The sequence below is a fragment of the Nomascus leucogenys genome, chromosome 18 (assembly GCF_006542625.1).
Source record: "Nomascus leucogenys isolate Asia chromosome 18, Asia_NLE_v1, whole genome shotgun sequence".
Lineage (NCBI taxonomy): Eukaryota > Metazoa > Chordata > Mammalia > Primates > Hylobatidae > Nomascus > Nomascus leucogenys.
Genome location: NC_044398.1, coordinates 38,010,769 through 38,033,007, shown reverse-complemented (window position 1 = coordinate 38,033,007; position 22,239 = coordinate 38,010,769). Strand labels below are relative to the sequence as shown.

The 22,239-nt window shown below is 37.9% G+C and overlaps 1 protein-coding gene across 1 annotated transcript in view; it reads right to left on the bottom strand.

The window, feature by feature from the left end:
- The window catches only part of WDFY4 (WDFY family member 4), a 293,287-nt gene that overhangs the window by 111,273 nt on the left and 159,775 nt on the right, over positions 1–22,239 (bottom strand). Inside the window, exon 40 of the mRNA XM_003278166.4 lies at positions 3,258–3,335. Within this exon, the coding sequence (XP_003278214.2) occupies positions 3,258–3,335 (78 nt within the window). The remainder of the gene's footprint in view (positions 1–3,257; positions 3,336–22,239) is intronic.

Genomic DNA, 22,239 nt, shown 5'->3' with positions numbered 1-22,239 from the left:
CTTTCTTTTTTTTTTTTCAGAGACAAGGTCTTTTTCTCTGTCATACAGGCTAGAAGGCTAGAAAGCAGTGGCATGATCATAGCTCACTGTAACCTGTAACCTCCAACTCCTGGGATGAAGCAATCTTCCCACCCCAGCATCCTGAGTACCTGGAACTAAAGGTGCCGCTATACATGGCTAATGTATTTTTAACTACTTTTTTTTTGAAATGGGGTCTCGCAATGTTGCCCAGTCTGGCCTTGAACTACTGGCATCAAACAATCGTCCTGCCCAACCTCCCAAAGCACTGGAATTAGAGGCATGAGCCACCACACTCGACCAGTTATGATTTTCGAATCACAGCAACCCTTGGATAGCAACACTTAGATTAACCTTTGGAAACCCAGCCCTTCCCTAATTTCAGTCCCTGCTACTTCAGTGGGGTTGACCAGGCTTCAAAGATGAACACTTCACCCAAGTCTCTATAATCAGAGTTGGTATGAATGGTTATAGGATGGGCCAATGGGCACCACCCCCTAGGGCTGGGAATGGCACCCTCAGGAGCCCACACAGAGGAAGCAGAGCATGGAACTTGATCCAGCACTGCTTGAATTCTGCATTTCCCTGCATTCTTCAGTAAAAGAAGACTTTTTTTTGTTGCCTAAGGCAGTCTGAGTTAAGTTTCCAATATTTGTATCTGAGAGAGCTGTGATAAATACTCAATGAGTAGATGGAGACCGAACAAGAAAAGGAAACTAGAGGCCCTAGAAGAGAGTGGGACAGAAGACAGTGGCCATTTCTGGGTTGTCAGGCATCTCACAAAGAACTCCAACCAGTAAAGACTGTGTAGGCAGGATAAGTCATTTCTGCAAATTATAATGAAGATTCAACATAAGAACTGGATGGCTTAAGTATGTAACAGACAGAGCAAGAGAGGCTGGGCCACAGAGAAGGGAACGAAGATAACATGGACAAGGAAAAGGGGAATCTGAACAGGGCCAGACTGTAGAGGCAACTTTTTGTCAGAACTTATGGATCAAAAAAAAATTGGCTGATTAACTATTTGAATTGCAAGGTTTGCTGTTGATATAATAATGGGATATAATGATACTCGGGTTAACTTCCAGGGCACTAGGCAATGATGCCTTGTTATGCTGGGGGCTGCTGCCATCTCCAGTCACCTCTCAGTTGTGGGTAAAGTGCCTGGTTAGAAAAGTCCTGCATGGTGTGTTACTGGCCACCCTGTGGGCAAGGGCCCCTGAATCTCCCCTTCTTAGGAGGGCCTCATTGGGTGCACCTGGGAGAAGCTGTCCTCAAAGGACGTGGCAGATTTCTCAAGCCTAATCTCTGTCCAGAGTTTGGACCTGACTTTTCTGGAAGTGGAATGGGCCTTTGTTGGGAAAGCATACTACCCCTTAAAAAAGCAGGGCAATGGTCCATATCCCATTATCTATGGCAGATGTTATTATATCTGCATTCTTTCAAATATCAAAACAACCTGTCTTAAATATTTAAATACTTGGAAAGTATCCTTGTGGATTAGCTTGCAAAGGCTGATTTTCTCAAAAATACCTCAATCAACAGGAAAATTGCACAACTTTCTCAAGTCCTTTCTGAACACCAGTCAGGCCCTGCTGCTGAAGATGAGACAGGCTAACCTTTCAGGTGGCTGGATCCCTTCCTTCTGGGCTTGAGGGAGTTGCACCCTTCCCACACGAACCTATAATCTCACAAATGTCAACAGAATTTCACAAAGTACCCCAGGGCACCTCTCCTGGCCATAATTGTATCTCCCAGGCTCTTCTAACCATTGGAGCAGAAATGGTTGCACTCTAGACCAGATGCAGATTAGGAAGTTTAGATAAACCACATCCTCTGTCTCAAAATGGTGCAGTGGTGATGAGGAGGTCCACCAGTAAAGGATGCAATCATACAAGATTCATCTTATTTCACCAGCAGTGGCAATTAAATTTATCAGCCATATTGCTAGTCCTGAGTGAAATCTGTCAATCCATGTTGTGAGTCATTCACATGCAATGGTCTGTCCAATAGGCACAGATGATACCCAAATAGGCCAGCAAGGCACCCTACCCAGCTGTGCAGCACAGTCAGCAATGTTGGAGTGGGGTAGATGCACACAGAGAAAACCCTTGTCCAACCAGAGGGTCTGTGAAAGACCAGCTTGTGCACTCAGAAAAACTAGACATGCCTGCTGATCCCTCTGACCATCACAGCCATGATCACGTCCTGTACACACCAAACCTCCTTTCTCACAAGTGTCGTGTCTGATAAGCTGCTGTTCCCATCACTCAGGAGAGCCTGGGAGGCTATGTTGCTAAGCTGTGTGTTCTTGGGGTTCAGGCTGCACATCCGTGAATGGGGCTTCCCAGGGGCATGTTGTGGGCTTATATGGGGGAAACTAGACAAGGCAACTCAGCTTCAGATGATTAGTGCCTCTTCTGTTTTCTGGCACTGGGCACCATGTGTAAGCCTTCCTGATCCGTGGCCCACCCAGGGCACACTAATGGCTCCTTACACCCCATCGCTCCTTTCCCCATAGTAGAACATCCTATCATTGAGCTCATCACCATGTTCTGTTAAGAGTAAAGAAATGCCCATGTTTGGTGGGCATTTCTTTACTCTGGGTTTCATCTACAAGTTTCAAACACCTTCAAGACACAGGAGTATCATAATCTCTGCATTTTTTAATACTTCACACTGTCTCTGGGACAAAGAAATTGCTGGGTAAATAATATATTCAACAGGGTTTTAAGACTGTACATCGTGTTCTATTTTTAGCAATATGTTAAATTTTTATTAATAACAGTAACACCAAATAAAAATAAACTTCTTAGCTATTCTATAACCACACATGGGTTACCTATTCTCTATCAGCCACAGTCTGGGTGCTGCACACTTGCTCTTAAATCTTCACAGGTAGGAAGACTTATTCCAGCTTAGAGACGAGCACACAGAGGCTCAGACCCCTGGCATAGAAAGGGGCAGATTTAGAATTCAAATAAAGCTCTGGCTGGCATGAGAGCCACTGTTCTTTACCTAGATTGTACAGCAGTCAGGCCTAGATAGGTTACTTTAAATATCTAAGCCTGCCCTTGTCAGTGGCAACCCATTGCATTTAGGATAAAATGCAAAACCCCAACATGGTGCAAGCTTGGTGGGCAATCCAGAATGTAAACCAAAGGCCCTTCTGATTATTTTTCAGGTTCAAGGTGGATTCCAGCTTACTGTATAGAGAAAGCCTATGTTTTGTTTCTTACTTGCACATGGTCTTTGTATAAAGATGCATATAGCTCTTGTCCTCTTCTTCTGTAGTTCTCTATACATGACACAAAATCCTGGAGAAAGGAGAAAACAAGTCACAGCTTAATGATAGTTGTGATTTTATTTTATTTTATTTTATTTTATTTTTTGAGACACAGTCTCACAATGTCACCTAGGATGGAGTGCAGTGGCACAATATTGGCTCACTGCAACCTCTGCCTCACAGGTTCAAGCGATTCTCCTGCCTCAGCCTCCCAAGTAGCTGGGATTTCAGGTGCCCACCACCACGCCTGGCTAATTTTTGTATTTTTAGTAGAGACAGGTTTCACCATGTTGGCCAGGCTGGTCTTGAACTTCCGACCTCAGGTGATCCATCTGCCTCAGCCTCCCAAAGTGCTGGGATTACAAGCGTGAGTGATAGTTGTGATTTTAGATAAGAACGTCTCTATACTGACCAATTGGCAGAGGAAATAGTGGTTACAGAATTTGTTGGTCAAATGAGATTCATACAAACACAGGCATCACCTATGCTGACACACTCACATATGAACACATTCACATACGTGTTTATGGGTTGCTTCCATCTCCATCTATGATGAACTAGCTTGCAGTAGCTCAACCTTCCTCCTAAGAATGACTGAAAAGACCTAGATTTGAACAATCTGCTCTAAGACAGCAGAGAGCTACCAAGAGAGCTGAATTTGAGAAGCCAAAATTCTGAAGAGGAATTCACTGAGGTGTGCCCAACATTTATGCTTTTTTATATTTTTTGGACCTTGAGATACATGAAAATTTTCAAATAGCTCAAAAGGATGAGAAGCTGAGGCCACAAAACAAACTTCAGTAAATTTAAAAGGATAGACATAATATAAAGCATGTCTTTTAATCACAATGGAACAAAATTTGAAATCAACTAGCAGAAAGAAATTTGGCAAACTCAAAAATAAGTGTAGATTAAAAAGCACATTCCTAAATAACTAATGGGTCAAAGAAGAAATCAAAAGGGAACTTTTTGAGATGAATAAAAATAAAGACACGACATACCAAAACACATAGGCTATAACTAAAGCAGAGCATAAAGGAAAACTCATAGTTGTAATTGCCAATATTAAGAAAAAATAGAAATACCTTAAATCAATATCTGAAACTTCCATCTGAAGACACTGGGAAAAAAAGAGCAAACTAAATCTAAAGCAAGCAGAAGGAAGGGGAAAATAAATATTAATGCAGAAAGTAATGAGTTACAGAATATAAAAACAATAAATAAAATCAATGAAACTAAAATCTGGTACTTTGGAAAGATTGATAAAATTGGCAGTCTTCAGCTAGGTTGACCAGGAAAAAAGAGAAAAGGCTTAAATTATTATACTAGGATCAGAAATGAAGGAGACATTACTACTGACCTTACTGAATTTGTTCAAAGGATTACAAAAAATACTATAAACAATTGTATGCCAACAAATTAAATAGCTTAGATTAGATGAACAAATTCCTAGAAAGACACAAATTGCCAAAACTGACTCAAGAAGAAATGGGCAATTGGAATAGATCAATAAAAAGAAAATAAATTGAATTAGTAAAACAACAACAACAACAAAACCTACCCACAAGGAAGAGCCCAGCCCCGGCCCAGATGGCTTCACTGCTGAATCCTAACCACCACTTAGTGAAGAATTAACGTTAGTTTTTCAAAAACTCTCCCAAGAATTAGAAGAGAAAGGGACACTTCCCAACACATTCTATGGGACCAGTTATTACCCTGATACAGAAAACAGACAAAGGCTTTACAAGAGAACTATAGACCAATATCTCATATAAATATGAATGTAGAAATCCTCAACAAAGTATCAACAAACTGAATCCACCAACATATAAAAAATTATATACCATGACCAAGTGAGATTTAGCCTAGTAATGCAGAGTTGGCTTAACAACTGAAAATAATTAATGTACTACACCACATAATAGAATAAATAACAGAAACCATGTAATCATTTCAATAGACATTTAAAAAAATTGACAAAAATTTAAAACCCTTTCATGACAAAACAAAAAGTCAACCAACTGTGTGGGGAAAAAGAGTTTTCTCAATCTCATAAAGGGTAACTACAAAAAGTCCACAGCCAACAAACATTATACAACATTATACTTGATGGTGAAGGACTGAATGTTCCTTAACATCAGGAATAAGACAAGGATGTCCACTCTCAACACTTCTAGACAGCAATGTACTGAAGGTTCTAGACAGGACAACCAGGCAAGAAAAAGAAATAAAAGGCATCCAAATTGAAAGAGAAGAAAAACACCTCTGTTCACAGATGGCAGGATTCTATATATAGAAAATCCCAAATATTCCATAAAAGAACTACTAAAACCAATAAATGAATTAAGCAAAGTTTCAGTGTACAAGATCAAAACACGTAAATCAGCTGTGTTCCTATCCACCACTAATGAACAATCCAAAAAATAAATTAAGAAAGCAATTCCTCTTATAACATTATCAAAATAATAAAATGCCTAGGAATACATTTAACCAAAGTGAAAAACTTGTACACTGAAACCTATAAAATATCACTGGAAGACCTAAATTTAATAGAAGATATCCCATATGTATGGTAACAAGTTCTTATATTGTTAAAATGTCAATACTACCTAACATAATCTACAGAATTAACAATCCCTATCAAATTCCAATGATCACTCTTTTTTGCAAAAATTGAAAAGCCAATCTTCAAGATCATATGAAATTACAAGGGACCTCCAAAACCAAAACAATCTAACAAAATAAAGAATGTAGAAAGACTTATAGCTCCTGATTTCAAAACTTACTGTAAAGCAATGTCAAACAAGGCGGTGCAGCACTGGCATAAGAATAGATACATACATCAATGGAATAAAATTGAGAGTCCAAAAATAAAACAGTTTGTCTATATTCAATTAATTTTTTTACAAAGATGCCAAAACTATACAATGGGGAAGGAATAGTCTTTTTAACAAATGGTGATGGAAAACTAAATAGCCATATGCAAAATAATGAAGTTAAACCTTTACTGCATAACATACAAAAATTAACTTAAAATGAAACAAAAACCTGAATAGAAGAGCTAAAACTATAAAACTCTTAGAAGAAAACTTAAAAGTACATCTGCATGATCTCAGATTTGGCATTTGTCTGATTTAGATTTGGCACCAAAAATAAAAGCAACAATGAAAAGTGATATGGTTAGGCTTTGTGTGCCCACTCAAATCTCATCTTGAATTGTAATCCCCCAAATCCCCATCATTTCCACGTGTCAAGGAGGAGACCAGGTGGAGGCAACTGAATCATGGGGTGGTTTCCCCAATGCTGTTCTTGTGATAGTGAGTGAGTTCTAATGAGAACTGATGGTTTATAAGGAGCTCTTCCCCACTTCGTTCAGCACTTCTCCTTCCCACCACCTTGTGAAGAAGGTGCCTTGGTTCCTCTCCGCCTTCTGCCATGATTGTAAGTTTCCTGAGGCCTCCCCAGCCATGTTGAACTGTGAGTCAATTAAATCTCTTTTCTTTATAAATTACCCAGTCTTGGGCAGTTCTTTATAGCACTATGAAAGCAGACTAATACAAAAAGGATAAATTGGACTTCACCAAAAGTAAAAATTTGTGCTTCGAAAGACACTATTAGAAAGTAAAAAAAGACCCACAGAATGAAGAAAAAATTATAAATTACATGTCTGATAAGGGACTCATATCTAGAATATATAAAAATACTTATAGATCAATAATAAAAAGAAAAATAACCCAATTTAAGAATGGATACTGGATCCAAAAAGACTGCTCTTCAAGGAAGATATTCAAATGGGTAATAAGCAGGTGAAAAGGTGCTTAGTGTCATTTGTCATCAGAGAAATGCAAACTAAAACTCACAATGAGATCAATGATACAGCCAACCAAGTATGATGGTTAGAATCAAAACTTTAGATAATAACAAGTTTTACTGAGAGTATGGATAAATAGAAACTCTCGTACACTGTTGGTGGGAATGTAAAATGGTGTAGAATTTTGGAAAACATTCTGAAAGTTATTCAAATGATTAAATAAAGTGTTGCCATTGAATCAGCAATTCCATTCTCAGGTATACACCCAAGATAAAAATTGTGTCCAACTGAAACTTATACATGAATGTTTATAGCAATATTATTCATAATAGCCAAAAGTTGGAAACAACCTAAATGTCCACCAACTGATGAACGAATAAACAAAATATGGTCAGTCTATATGATGGCATATTATTTAGTCATAAAAAAGAATGATGTGTTGACACATGCTATAACATGTATGAGCCTTAAAAGCAACATCCTAAGTGAAAGAAGCTAATTTCAAAAGCCCAAATATTATATGATTCCATTTATATGAAATGTTTATAGAGAAAGTACATTAGTGATTGCTTAGGACTAGAGGGATGGGGGATAGAAGAGTGATAGCTAAAGAGTATGGAGTATCTTTCTGAGATTATAAAATGTTATAAAATTGATTACAGTGATAGTGGCACATATCTGGGAATATACTATAAACCAGCAGTTCTCAACTTTTCTGGCACCAGGGACTGGTTTTGTGGAAGACAAATTTTCCATGAACTGGAGGTGAGGGGTTGGAGGAAGATGGTTTCAGGATGATTCAAGAACGTTACATTTATTATGCACTTTATTTCTATTATTATTACATTGTAATATATAATGAAATAATTATACAACTCACAATAACACAGAACAGCCTTGAGCTGTTTCCCTGCAACTATATGGTCCCATCTGAGGGTGATGGGAGACAGTAACAGATCATCAGGCATTAGATTCTCATAAGGAGAACACAACCTAGATCCCTGGCATGTGCAGTTCACAATAGGCTTTGTGCTTTTATGAGAGTCTAATGCCACCACTGATCTGACAGGAAGCAGGGCTCAGATACCGGTCCATGGCCTGGGGGTTGGGGATCCCTGCTATAAACCATTTAATTGTTTACTTTAAATAGGTGAATTGTATGTTATATGAATTACATATAAATTAATCTGTTTAATAAAAAATATTTAGGGAAAAATAAAATCCAGAGTCTCATAACATAGACTCACATCAAGAACCAGGAAAATCTCAAACTGAATAAAGAAAGACAATCAACAGATGCATACAGTGAGATAGCAGAAATGTTAGAACTATTTGACAAAGATTTTAAAGCAGCCATCATAAAAATCCTTCAACAACTACAAATTTAAAACATTCTGAAAGAAATTTTAAAAAATTAGGGAGCCTCTGTTAATAAATAGAACATCTTATCAGATAAATAGAAGCTATAAAGAGGAACCCAGTGTAAAACAGCAGAATTCAAGGGACAAAGGGAAGAATCAGTGAACTGGACAATAGAACAATAGCAAGTAGCTATTCGGAACAACAGTGAGAAAGTAGAATGGAAAAAATGAACAAAGTCTTAGCCACCTATAGGACTATAACAAAAGATTTAATCTTTGTGTCATCAGAATCCCAAAAAGAATGGATAAAGTGGGTGGTGCCTAAAACTTACTCAAAAAAATAATGGCTGAAAAAAATCCCCCAAATGGCAAAAGATATGAACCTACAGGCTTCAGAAGCTAAGTAAATTCCAAACAAGACTGACCCATAGAAATCCATGTCAAGACACATTATAGTCAGACTTCTGAAAACTAACACAAAGAAAAAAATCTTAAACACAGGAAGAGAGAAACAACACCTTCCTAGAGGGAAAAGTATTAATTAACAGTGATTTTTTTCATCAGAAGCCATGGAGGCCAAAAGGAAGTGGCACAGTATTTCTCAAGCACTGAAAATAAAGAACTGTCAACACAGTATCCTATATCCAGCAAAAATATCCCTTTGAATTAAAGGGTAAATTAACACATTCTAAGATAAAGGAAAATTAAGAGAATTTGTCACCACCAAAGCTACCCTATAAGAATAGTTAAAGGAAGCTCTTTAAACAGAAGGTAAATGATAAAAGAAGGAATCTTGAAATACCAGGAAGAAAAAAGAAATACAGCAAGCAACATAAATATGGGTAGATACAATGTACATCCTTTTCCTCTTAAGACTTCTAAATTATTAGTGATGGTTAAAACAAAAATTATAACACTGTCTGATTTTATAACACTGTGTGATTTTAAACAAGTGTAGAGAAAATATTTAAAACTATTACATTATAAATGGAGAGTAATACCTAGAGCAACAACTAAAAAACCCACACAGAGAGATACACTCAAAACACAATAAATAAATCAAAATTTAATTCCAAAAAAATGTTCAAGTAACCCACACTGGTAGACAACTTCACCCAACAACAAGACAATACACATTCTTTTCAATTGCTCTCAAAACATACACAAAACATCTTGGGCTATAAAAAAATCCAAAAAATTAAAATAAACAAAAACATGCAGAATGTGTCCTCGATACATAATTGAATCAAACTAGAAATTAGTAACAAAAGGATAAGAAGAAATCCTCAAACTCTTCGGAACTAACAATAGACTTTAATCTGTGTCAAAAAAGAAGTCTCAAAATAATTTTTTTAAATACATTAAATTTAATGAAATTGAAAATAGAAAATATCAAAATTTGTTTTACGTAGCTAGATCACTATTGAGAGGAAAATACGTGGCAAAGATGCATGATTAGAAAAGAGTAAAATTATGTTATAAACTGAATGTTTGTGTTCCCCCCAAATTCATAAGTTGAAATCATAACCCCCAACATAATGGTATTAAGAGGTGAGACATTTGGGAAGTGATTAGGTTTGATGCTGCCATAGGGTAGACCCCCATGATGGTATTAGTGTCCTCATAAGAAAAGGAAAATACACCAGAGCTTTCTCTCTCCACTATGTGAGGATACAGCAAGAAGGCAGCCTTCAGTAAGCCAGGAGGTGAGCCTTCACCAGGGAGAAAATTAGCCGGCACCTAGCTCTTGGACTTCCCAGCCTGTAGAACTGTCAGAAATAAGCCAGCCTGTGGGTAGTAACTTGTAATAGCAGCCTGAGCTGATAAGACAAATTCTCAAATAAATAATCTAAATTCCTACTCAAGGAGCTAGAAAAAAGTGAAAAATAAACCCAAAGCAAGCAAAAGGAAGGTCATAATATAGTGTAGAAATCAATGAAATTAAAAACAGAAAAATGATTGAAACAAAAAACCTGTACTTTGAAGAGATAAAATTTACAAACCTTTAGGAACACTACTAACATGGATGCAAAAAGAAATGACACAAACTGCAATTCTCAAAAATGAAACAGGGGCTTTTTCTACTGACCTGGCAAGCATAAAAAATAAGGTAATACCATGAACTGTACACACATTAATGTGACAATTTAGATGAAATGGATAAATTCTTTGTCAAACACAAACTACCACGACTCATCCAATATATGATAGATCATTGGCATAGCCTTATAGCTGTTATAAAAACTGAATTCATAATTTTTAAAGTCTCCAAAAATAAATTGCCAAATCCACATATTTTCACTTGAGGATTTTATTAAAAATTTAAGAAAGAATTAAAATCGAATCTACAAAATATCATCTAGAAAATAGAGTAGGAGATGATATTTTCCAATTAGTTTTATGAGGCTAGCAATAGTCTGATAACAAAACCAGACAACAGTATGAAAAAAGAGAAAACTATTTGTTCACGAATAGGTGCAAATTTTCTTATATTAACAAACAGAATTCAAGAACACTCCAAAACACTAATATACAATGGCCAAGTGGGATTTATTCCAGGAATGCGAAGCTGACAAATATCCAAAAAGTAATCAATCAATCTAATTCACCATTTTAGCAGGTTAAAGAAGAAACTCGCATGGTCATATCAAGTGATATAGGATAACATTTGATAAAATTTAACACCTATTCATGATAAAACTCTCAGTAAACTAGGAATAGGTATAAATGTTTTTGAGTTGATAAAGGGCATCTACAAAAACTCTACAGCTAACATCTTATTTAGTGATAAATAATGAATACTTTCACTCTAAAATTGGAATAAAGATGTCTACTTTCACTGCTTTTATTCAGTATAGTGCTAGAAGTTCTATTCAGTGCAATAAGGCAAGAAAAAAAGTAAAAGCCATACAGATTGAAAAGAAATAAATAAAACTGTCCCTATTTGTAGATACCCTGATTCTGTTGAATTCCTAAGGTATTTACAACAAAGCAAAACAAAACAAAATTCAATAAGGTAAATACTCAAGGTATTTACAAAAAAAATGCAGACACAAGATATAAGATCAACACACACATAATAACTGTATTTCAAAATATTAGCAATGAACACATGGATGCTGAAATAAAAAACAGTATCATTGTCAATTTCTCAAAAATAATGAAAAACTTAAGTGTAAATCTAATAAAACACATATAGGATGCATATGTTGAAAACTACGAAATGCAGATGAAAGAAATAAAAGAAGATCTGAATAAAGGGAAAAACATATCATGTTCATGAATTGGAAGACTCAACTTACAAATACGTCATTTCTTCTCAAATTGCTAAGCATGTTTAATAAAATTCTTATTAAAATACCAGCAAGGCTTTTTCTAGATACAGACGAGTTTCTAAAACTGGTGTCAATTGGAAAAGGGACTAGGAGAGTTAAAACAACTTTGAAAACTGAGAGTAAAATGAGAGGAATCATTCCACCTGATTTCAAGACTTATTATACTCATAGTTACAGTAATTGAGAATGTGTGGTACTGAGAGAGGAGCAGACATATAGATCAGTGGAACAGAAGAGAGAATCCAGAAATAATCCACACATGAATGCCCAACTAATTTTTGACAAAGTTGCAAAAGCTATTCAACAGATAGCTTTTCAGCAAATGGTGTTGGAGCAATTGGATGTCCATTGCCCAAAAAATGAACCTAAGTCTCATACCTTATACAAAATTTAATTCGAAATGGACCACAGACTTGAATGTAAAACATAAAACTATACATATTTAGGAGAAAATCTTTCATATCTAGGGATAAGCAAAGAGTTCTTAGATTTTATATTAAGACTGCCATTCGTAAAAAGAAAAATTAATGAATTGGACATCAACATTAAAATTTTGCTCTGCAAAACCATGAGAACTGAACACTATGACAATCTACACTCCGAGAGAAAATATTTGTAAGACACATATCCATCAAAGTATTAACATCTAAAATATATGAAGAACTCTTAAAATTCAACAAGTAGGCTGGGTGTGGTGGCTCACACCTATAATCTCAGCACTTTGGGAGGCTGAGGCAGGTGGATCACCTGAGGTCAGGAGTTCGAGATGAACCTGGCCAACATGGTGAAACCTTGTCTCTACTGAAAATACAAAACAATTAGCCAGGCATGGTGGCAGGTGCCAGTAATCCCAGCTACTCAGGAGGCTGAGGCAGGAGAATTGCTTGTACCTGGCAGTGGAGGTTGCAGTGAGCCGAGACTGCACCGTTGCACTCCAGCCTGGGCAACAAGAGCAAAACTCCATTAAAAAAAAAAAATCAACAAGTAAAAAAGAAAAAATACCATCAGAAAATGTATGAAAGATGTGAACAAACATTTTACTGAAGAAGATATAAAGACCTTAGTACACTTTGTTCCATCCATGTCACCCATCTAGATGGATATAGAGACTTTAATATTAATGCCTCTTTATAATAGACTGGCTAAATAACTTATATTTATATATTGGACATACTAATGATTCTCAAAATGTGGCGATAAATTTCTAGGGATTCCTGAGACCTTTTCAGAGGCCATGTGAAATTAAAACTACCTTCAAAATACTATGACATTTTTGCCTTTTTTTCCCCGTGTTGAAATTGCACTGATGGCCCCAAAAAGCAATAGTAAACAAAACTAATGCCTTGGCACAAATCAAGACATTGGCACCAACTGTATAAAAATCATCATATGTATTCCCCATCACCAAGAGCTTATAGGAGGAAAAAAAAAAAGCTATTTTCACTTAAGAACATCTTTGATGAAGCAGTACAAATTATTAATTTTATTAAATCTCAACCCTGAATACACTTCTTTTAATAGTTTGTGTGATAAAATGGGAAGTCTGCATAAAGCATTTCTGAATGCCAAAAAAAAATGTGATGGTTGTCTCAAGGAAAAGCATGTGCATAACTGTTAATTCTGTGAGCCGAACTAGCTGCTTCTCTCAGAGAATATCATTTTTATCTGAACAAATGACTGGCAGACAAAATTACAGTTATTGGCATGAGTATTTGGCAGCTATTTTCTTGAAAGTGAACAACGTAAACCTGTCATCTCAAATGAAACAACTGACAGTATTTGCTGCCAAAGACAAACTTTGAGCAAATTTTAGAAAAATCAAGCAAATACTAGAATTTTGGAAAATTTGTATCTGTGTGCCTCTGTGAGCTTGACAGTGTCCCAGTAGCTAAGAGTTTTTCTGGTAAGAGGTGTTAACTTCAGCATAATTTTTCCATATTGCATAATAAAATGTGTCAACAATTGGGAGATCTACATAACTCAGGGAACCAATATTTCCCATATATGCTATCTGTATGTTCTAATGCATGTTACAAAATAATGTATGGGTTTAAATATTCACTCAAAGTGCAAGATAGATCAACACATTTTAACGTAACAGAGTACAAAAATGTTACTGATAGAGTTCAAGTGTCCTTTAAGAGGTTACTACTTGTTGAGTTTTGGTGTAGTATCAAAGAAGAGTATAATTTCCTTAAACCACCATGGCACCTGTATACCTATGTAACAAACCTGCACTTACTGCACATGCACCCCAGAACTTAAAGTATAATTTAAAAAAGAAGAAAAAAAAGAATCAGAAGAAAATTGAGCCTCACATAGACATGTAGTTGAAAAAGAGAGGAGTATTTTAATAGTCTTTTCAGATAACTGGATATTTTTCTTGAATACTCTTATCAATCTGACAGGTAGTATCTGGTTAGGTAAGTTGAGATGTGGAATCTGAAACAATATCAATCAACTTTTCATATTCTATTGTATTAAAATACGGTGGCTATCTTACAAAACAAAAGACTCTTAAAATACTACTTCCTTTTCTAACTGCATATCTGTGGGAAGCCAGATATTCTTCATCTATTTCAAAACATACTACAACAGATTGAATAAAGAAACAGATATAAGAATTCAGCAATTTTCCACTAAGTCCTACTGATATTAAAAAGATTTTCAAAAATATAAAACAATACCACTTTTCTTACATTTTTTGTTTTAAAAATATAGTTACAATAGTCTCCCCTTACCTTCAGGGGACGTGTTCCAAGACATTCCCAGAATGCCTGAAACCACAGATAGTACTGAACCCTATACATACTGTTTTTCTATACATACATACCTATGATAAAGTTTAATCTATAAATTAGGCACAGAAAGAGATTAACAACAATAATTAATAATGAATGGAGTAATTATAGTAATATACTGTAACAAAAGTTATTTAAAACTTATAAGTTATTTCTGAGATTTTTCTACTTAATATTTTTGGACCATGGTTAACCATGGATAACTCAAACTGCAGAAAGCAAAACTGTCAGTAAGAGGGGATTACCATACTCATTCAAAATGTTATGTTTACACATAATGGGTCTATTATTTCTATTATTATTTTAAAATAAATTAACACATGCATCATTTTTAAAATTTTTTTAATTTATAATATAGTAACTATAAATAGATAAAATATACATAAGCCAAAGCTCTTTGGAGTCCTTAATAATTTTTAAGAAAGTGAACAGGTCTTGAGACCAAAAAGTTTGAGAACTGTTGCCCTACCACTGTGAAAACGAATGAACCACTACTACAGATAAATCTTACAAACATAATTTGCAGTGAAATAAGCCAGACCAAAGAGTATATACTATGTTATTTCATTTATGTAAAATTTAAAATATGGAAAATTAATTTATGATATTAGATACTAAAAGAGGGACTACTTCGGGGGAAGAAGGTGATAGAGACTGGAAGGAGGCATGGAGTCAGGGATGCTACTGGGGTATCATTAATGGTGATTACATGTTCACTTTGTTAAAATTCTTAAATCTGTCTATTTATGATCCGCTTTTTCCCTATGTATATTATCCTCCAACAAAATTAAAAACTGTTTATTGGCAAACACTAAAAAACATAAAAACAATATCATTTTAAAAACCCAGTTACTGTTTTGGAATAAAGGGACTAGGGTGATTTCATTCTTTTTCTTTTCTTTCATTTTTTTTGTTTGCAATTTTTTTCAATATTGCTGTTACATTGTTTATACATATTTAAAAGTGAAACAATCATTATGAGCATTACAAGTGACATAAAATGCTGAAAAATTTGACTAATTCTACATCTAAGGCAAAAGCCCAGACTTTTTTCTATTATGGTACTTTGGAGACATGCAGCACAAATACCGAACTCTTAGGGGACCTTGGATGAAAAGCAGCTGCCTTCAAATAAATGGGGATCTTGCAGCAGAGGGCTAGGCCTTGTCATGATGACACCCACGGGTTAAGTAGGCCCAAGGTAGGGAGGTTCAGTCAGCCCAACTTCAGTGTGATAACAGGAAAAGACCTTCATGTTCTGAGCACTACAGAATAACAGTGTGGGAGGCAGAAAGCACAGAAGTCCAGACACCTTAGTTTTTGGTTCTTAGTAGTCACATTACAGGGGAGATCACTTAATCTTTCTGAAACTTTACTTATCATCAATAAAATGAGGTTACTAGGACCTCTCTTGTCTATTGTGCAGAGATGTTATGAAGCTAGGATGAGACAGTAGAATGAAAATATTTTGTAAACTGAAAGGGATCACCTAGCGAGACTGTTGGGGTGTAAAATATTGAAGTCATTAATAAGATCAGTTGAAAACAAAGACTTAGGGCTGGGTGCAGTGGCTCACGCCTGTAATCCCCAGCACTTTGGGAGGCTGAGGTGGGCAGATCGCTGGAGCTCACAAGTTTGAGACCAGCCTGGACAACAAGGCAAAACTCCATCTCTACAAAAAATACAAAAATTAGCTGGGCATGGTGGTGTACACCTGTGGTCCCAGCTACTCAGGAGACTGAGGTAGGAGGGTGGCTTGAACCCCCGAGGTAGAGTTTCAGTGAGCCGAGATCACACCACTGTACTCCAGCCTGGGCAATAGAGCCAGACCTTGTCAAAAAAAAAAAAAAAAAAAAGACTTAGATTGTCTCCTCAAAATTAAAATTAGCACTTAAAGAAAATGCTGTATGAGTTTGGTTATAAACATCTTCATACTTCAAATAAATACCTTTTCTACAATAGCTGCAGTCCAGAATTGGTTATACTCTGGCTCAGATTCTCCATTCCAGGGTTCAAAGTTACTCCTTGTTGTTAAGTTCTGCAAACATTCATTGATCACTTACTATTTTCCAGGCACTAGATTACAAAGATGAACCCCACACCTGGTTTCATAGAGCCTAACGAACAGACAGATAGCTGAGCTAACACGGTCAATGCTGAGGCAGAGATGACACAGTGACACAGGTACAGTGAGGGAGGCTCACAGATGAGGGGACTGGTATGACTCAGTGTTCAGAAGGTTGAGATGTTGCTTTAGCTGAATCTTGAATGAGAGCTTTCCAACAGAAGTCTGATATGGTTCCATTTTCTAATTTTGGCATTTTTTGATTTAATATTTTTGATAGCTTACACCAACAGTAATTTGGAGAATTGATTTAATGAATGCAAGCCTGGAAGCAGGGCACTCTCTTAGGACAGTGTTAAGACAGCCCAGGTGAGAGTTCACATGGTGGACTCAGTATTGTGGAAGAATCCCACTCAAGGACTGTCTGGAGAGTAAGTTGGTAGGAATTGTTGATTACATTAGAGGGCAAGAACTGCTGCCAAATTTCTGGTTTGCTTAATTGAGTGGATTAAATTAGACAAACTAAGAAAAGTTAAGAGATCACAAAAATAAGAGCAAGTTTGTGTGACATGAAGACATTTTGAATTTGAAGTGTCAGTGGCACAGTGGGATATCTCTAGAAGAAAGCTCAGGAGAGGGGTCCACAGTCATGTGGACTTGTGAGTCATCAGCAACCAGGAGACAGAGACTCCTGAGAGATAATAAGATCCTCGAGGAGAGTAAGGACAGACAAGGTCAGAAAACTGGAGAATACCAGCAAAATTTAGGCCAGGAGGAGAAGGGTTAGAGAAGCTTGGGGAAAATCATGAAAACCAAGGGTGGTTTATACATGGTAAATGCATCAGAGAAGCCCAGTGAGATGAAGCCTGAAAATATTCACTGGGTTTGGCTGTAGAAATTGGTCATTGGTAATTTCTGCAAGAATCATTTCAGAGGAGTGATTAAACAACAATGGGTCAATTAGAGATTTGGAGATAAGGACATGAAGACAGAGCATACAGTATATTAGAGGCTGAGGGGAGCTTGGCAGTGGACAAGAGAAGGTCAAAAAGCAAAGGAAACAGAAAGGAACTGAGGGTTCAGATTCCAAAGGAGAAGAAAATAAGGATGGGACACACAGCCCATGCAGTGGCTAAGTTGAGTGATGAAGACGGGAGAGGCTGTTCAGGCCAGGAGCTTGCAGGGAGGGCTTGAAGATGGCTGCAGATGGGGATGAGGCTGTGGCTGGTGCACAGAGAGTGAGGTGGTTCACACCTCATGGCTTCCATTTCTAGAGTGGAGTAGGAGGCAAAATGACTGCTTCTCCTGAGAGCTGAGCGGCATCTTGAACAGAGTGGTGAATGCTTGGGCGAATGGGACAGGGAACAGACCCAGAGCACATCAGCGGATTATCTAAGAGTATTGATAACCCAAATATGTATCACCCCTTGGTCTGTTCTCTCAACATTACTTTCAGTTAACTAACAGGCACAGGGCACTTTACAACTGACAAAGGAGTTATGCATGTGCACATTTAAAATTTATCCTCCTGACAAATTTATATGATTACTCTCATTTTACAGAAGAAGATATCGAGGCCAAGTGAGGATAAGTGACTCTGTCAATACAGGAAGTGGCAGAGTCGGAAGATGAGTCTTTGGACTCTGTCACTATGGGCGTCTGTCTCTCATGCATTTCCACGCAGTGTATCTCCACCTTCCCACTGGCCTTTGAGCCCTTTATGCCCTGGAAAGTTGTCATACTCAGGGATGTGGAGACAGGAGGAAGGAGATTTGGGTCAGGTCAAGGGCAGAGGCCCATCTGCCTAGACAGCAGTGAATGTAGCACATCGAGCAGGGACAGATTCAGAGCATAGTGCTGCCTTGCTTATTGGAACTAAATAGCATTTGCTTAGCAACTGCCAGCACATTAAAGAGTTTGAGAATCTTTGGAGTAGAACAAAGGGCCTCTAAGAGCTGTTTGGAGATTTGGGAGGCAAAGCGGGTCTAAGCCCTGCTCTCCCAGTGCCTCCTCAGGGCCTTGGCTGCAGGAGACAAGTCAGAACTTGGAATGGGAAATTGGGCACATCTCCATGGAGGGTCACTTCTAAGTGGGCTCACCAAAGCTTGGTGGTACCCACTTTGCCCGGGGCACCCTAGGGCTGGCCAGCTGCTGGTGACACTACTGACCAAGCTGTCCCACAGGAAACACCCAGTAACCACTGATGACAGTCATTACGCTTGTTTGTTTAAAGCATCATTAGTCCTGTAATCACAGTTGTGTGGCCTCACAAAAATGAGAAAGGCTGATATCTGAAGGCAGCAGCTCAGATCCTGCTCAGCAACTTGGTGCCAAGATGACAGTTACGGGTCCTGGCCACTTCAGCCACGCACTGCATGTCAGGTCTGGGACTAAACTCAGATGACGCCGAGTCCTCACTTGCACTGTATTGGCCATGAACGGACATGTGATTACCATTGCATCCTTCGACTCACCTTTCTCACTGCCATTAATTTATCCCAAGGAAATCATAAGATATTTGCACAAATAGTGGACATTTTTCACCATGCTGTTGATAGCAGCACAAAATGAAACAATTTAAGCATGCACACATGGAGGAGGGTCCATCCTGTGACAGAATGCTATGCAGTCAGCACAAATCAAGCTCTCACCAACAGCTGCCCCCAGTCTTGCAGCATCTTGGCATCCTCTTTGGGTGGACACCATCCTGACCCTAGATGGATGACTTGAATAGTGGGGCAAAGTCTGGATTTCAGTCTCCTTTCGCTATTCTGGCCAGATGTCCTTCCATACAACCTACATAATCATTCACAGCAGCCCTGGTATCAAAAAGGACCTATCGATGGGCACCAGGTTCTTGCTATATCAAGATTTTAAAAGGAGAATAGAAAACAGTATGCTTACAAAAACAAGAATCAAATCTGTGTGTATTTGCCTAGGAAAGAAAAACTAACAGAAAATACAATGTGCTGGCCATTAGTATTGTTTGTCAAATATTTCCAGGTCTTTATTCCTATAGGTAGTGGCATGATGAAACTTCCTGCTACTTTTGGTCTCGGTGAGGCCAGGGAGAGATGTGCAGAAGCTTGACAGCAATCTGCTAATCTCTCTTTTTCAGCTCTGTGTGGCAACACTCAATGTTCTAGATAGTGGCTGCATCATGAGCCAGTGTCGCTGAGTGAGAATAAGGTATACAGAGTCTCGGGCCAACACTCAGGGTACTCATAGCACAAGTGAGAAATAAGCATTTGCTATTTTAGGCCAGTTAGACTTGGGAGTTTTTGTTACTGTAACATAACCTAATACTTTCTGAGTAATACACACACCAAAAATGTTAGAAAGGGTTATAGTGGAATTGCATTAAAACGTAATTGCGAGCAGAAAAAAAGAGATCAAGAGAGTTACAGGGAAAGCATGTATGAGATCAGTTAAATACTATGAGAAAAAAGCTGGAACCATTTGAACAAGATAAATAACTTAATGGGCTTAATGGATTACAGCCCAAATTACAAAATAAATATGAATGAATCTCTACTGACATAAATAAGATTGAAGAAATAAATACAGAAGAAGAGACAAAACTTCCTTAGAGAAGAATTTTAAATTATATATGTAGATAATCCCCTTCCAGACATTGGAGCTTAATTGCTCACACCCCTCGAGGGTGGTATGGACTTAGTGACTTGATTCCAAAGAATCAAGTGTGGAAAGGCAGAAACAGTAACTTTACCATAGAGGAATCTGACAGACACCACCTTAACTCCATGATAAGGGTTAACATCAGCAGTGATGACATATCATGTGGAAAGAAGGGCATATCACCTCTATGGTTGTCCTTCCAAAGACCCATAACCCCAGGATAATCATGAAAAAAAACATGAGACAAACCAAATTGAGGGGCATTTTACAAAATATCTGACCATCCTCAAAGCTGTCAAAGTCACAAAAAACAAGGAATATCTGAGAAATTGTCACAAATCGGAGAAGACTAAGGAGATAAGTATATGTAACGTGGTACCCTGGATTGAATTCTGGGTTAGCAGATAAAAACGATGAAATTAAAATAAAGTCTGATGTTTAGTCAATAGTAATGTAACAATGTCAATTTCTTAGCTTTGACAAATGTTTCATGGTAATAAGATGTTAACAATAGGGAAAACTGGGTGGGGAGGACATGGAAGTAGTGAATGTGAATGCGGAAAGTATCCCAAAATTAAACATGATTTTCTAAATCACAATGGGAATTCACAGAACCCTCCATCCTAACTCCCACTGTAAACCTGGGATGGAGAATGGGAGTCTCTGCTCCCTGAGGGAGACACCATTCCACAGGCTCTCTTGCTTGTCAACAGCTCGTTGTATTAAATGTAATTCTCCTGTTTAAAAACAATTATTTTGGGGGTAAATCTTGTCCGCTGAAATTGCACAAGCCAGTCACTTCATCTGGTACTTAACAAAGAAAGACTGATTGATGTATAAAATGGTGGAAAAGCTGCCTGGTGGATGTGCAGGATAGTGCAGAATTCACCAAACTGCAGATGGTCGTGTATTCTATGGATAGTTTGAGGGAATGCTGAGTATTGCTGACAACTTGATTTCCATTTTGTAAATAGACTTTAGAACTTAACCCCATGTAATATGTGACTCCTTAGGCTGTCTTCTTTATTATTTTTTTTAAAGTTTCTGTGTATTCATTAACCAAAAAATCCATAAAGGAAAGCAATGGTCATGCTGCTTGATTTTAGTGTCAACTCTAGATTCCTTTAGCATCTGATTCTCCCTGACCAAAGACAGATTTCACTTAAACTCAGGGGATCCCCCATCCATGGAGGGCGGAGTGAAACTGCTGCCGAGGTAGATACTACACCCAGAGATCCCAAGTTCTCATTGGTCATTCTTACTGGACGCAATGGTCCCCCACTTGCCACCTGTCCTGCACCAGTGCTGGCTAAGAGGATGAGGGATTTGGTGACCACATAATCGTAGCAGTGAGGAACAGAGGAGCCACACCTGTGCGAGTGATCTGTGGTTATCGTGTAAACTCATTGTTGTCATGAACACTCTCTTTCCCGGCACACCTCCTCGGGGTGCCACAGCAGTAGGTAAGCTCTGCAGGGGCAGCATTCTGTGTCACTGTGAGGGGGTTCCCCACCAGCCTGCCAGAATCAGCTCCTCAAGGTCATGATTCAGGGCTTCCCAAGTGGAGGCAGTGATCAAACTTTGAGGGATTGAAAAGAACCTCACAGACCTTCCTCACTCACTGGGGCCCAAATCTCCACAGCTGGTCACCCCTTGCCCAGAGCAAAATACCCCAGGGGTCAGGATTAAAGAGACCCAGCATGACCTGCTGACACCACCTACGAGGAGCAGGGTCAGGGTGGGCAGCTCCCGCTCTTACTCCCACCCCCTTGTTTAAGTCCATCTGCAATGCAGTCTTTTACTAGTTGCAAAGGATCCAGTAAACGGGTGACCTAAACACTTCTATTATGTGTCCTCCACAGAAGGCTGACATATCCACCTTGGAATACAAGTTCTTAGTGGAGGCCTGGTTTTAGTTGAGTG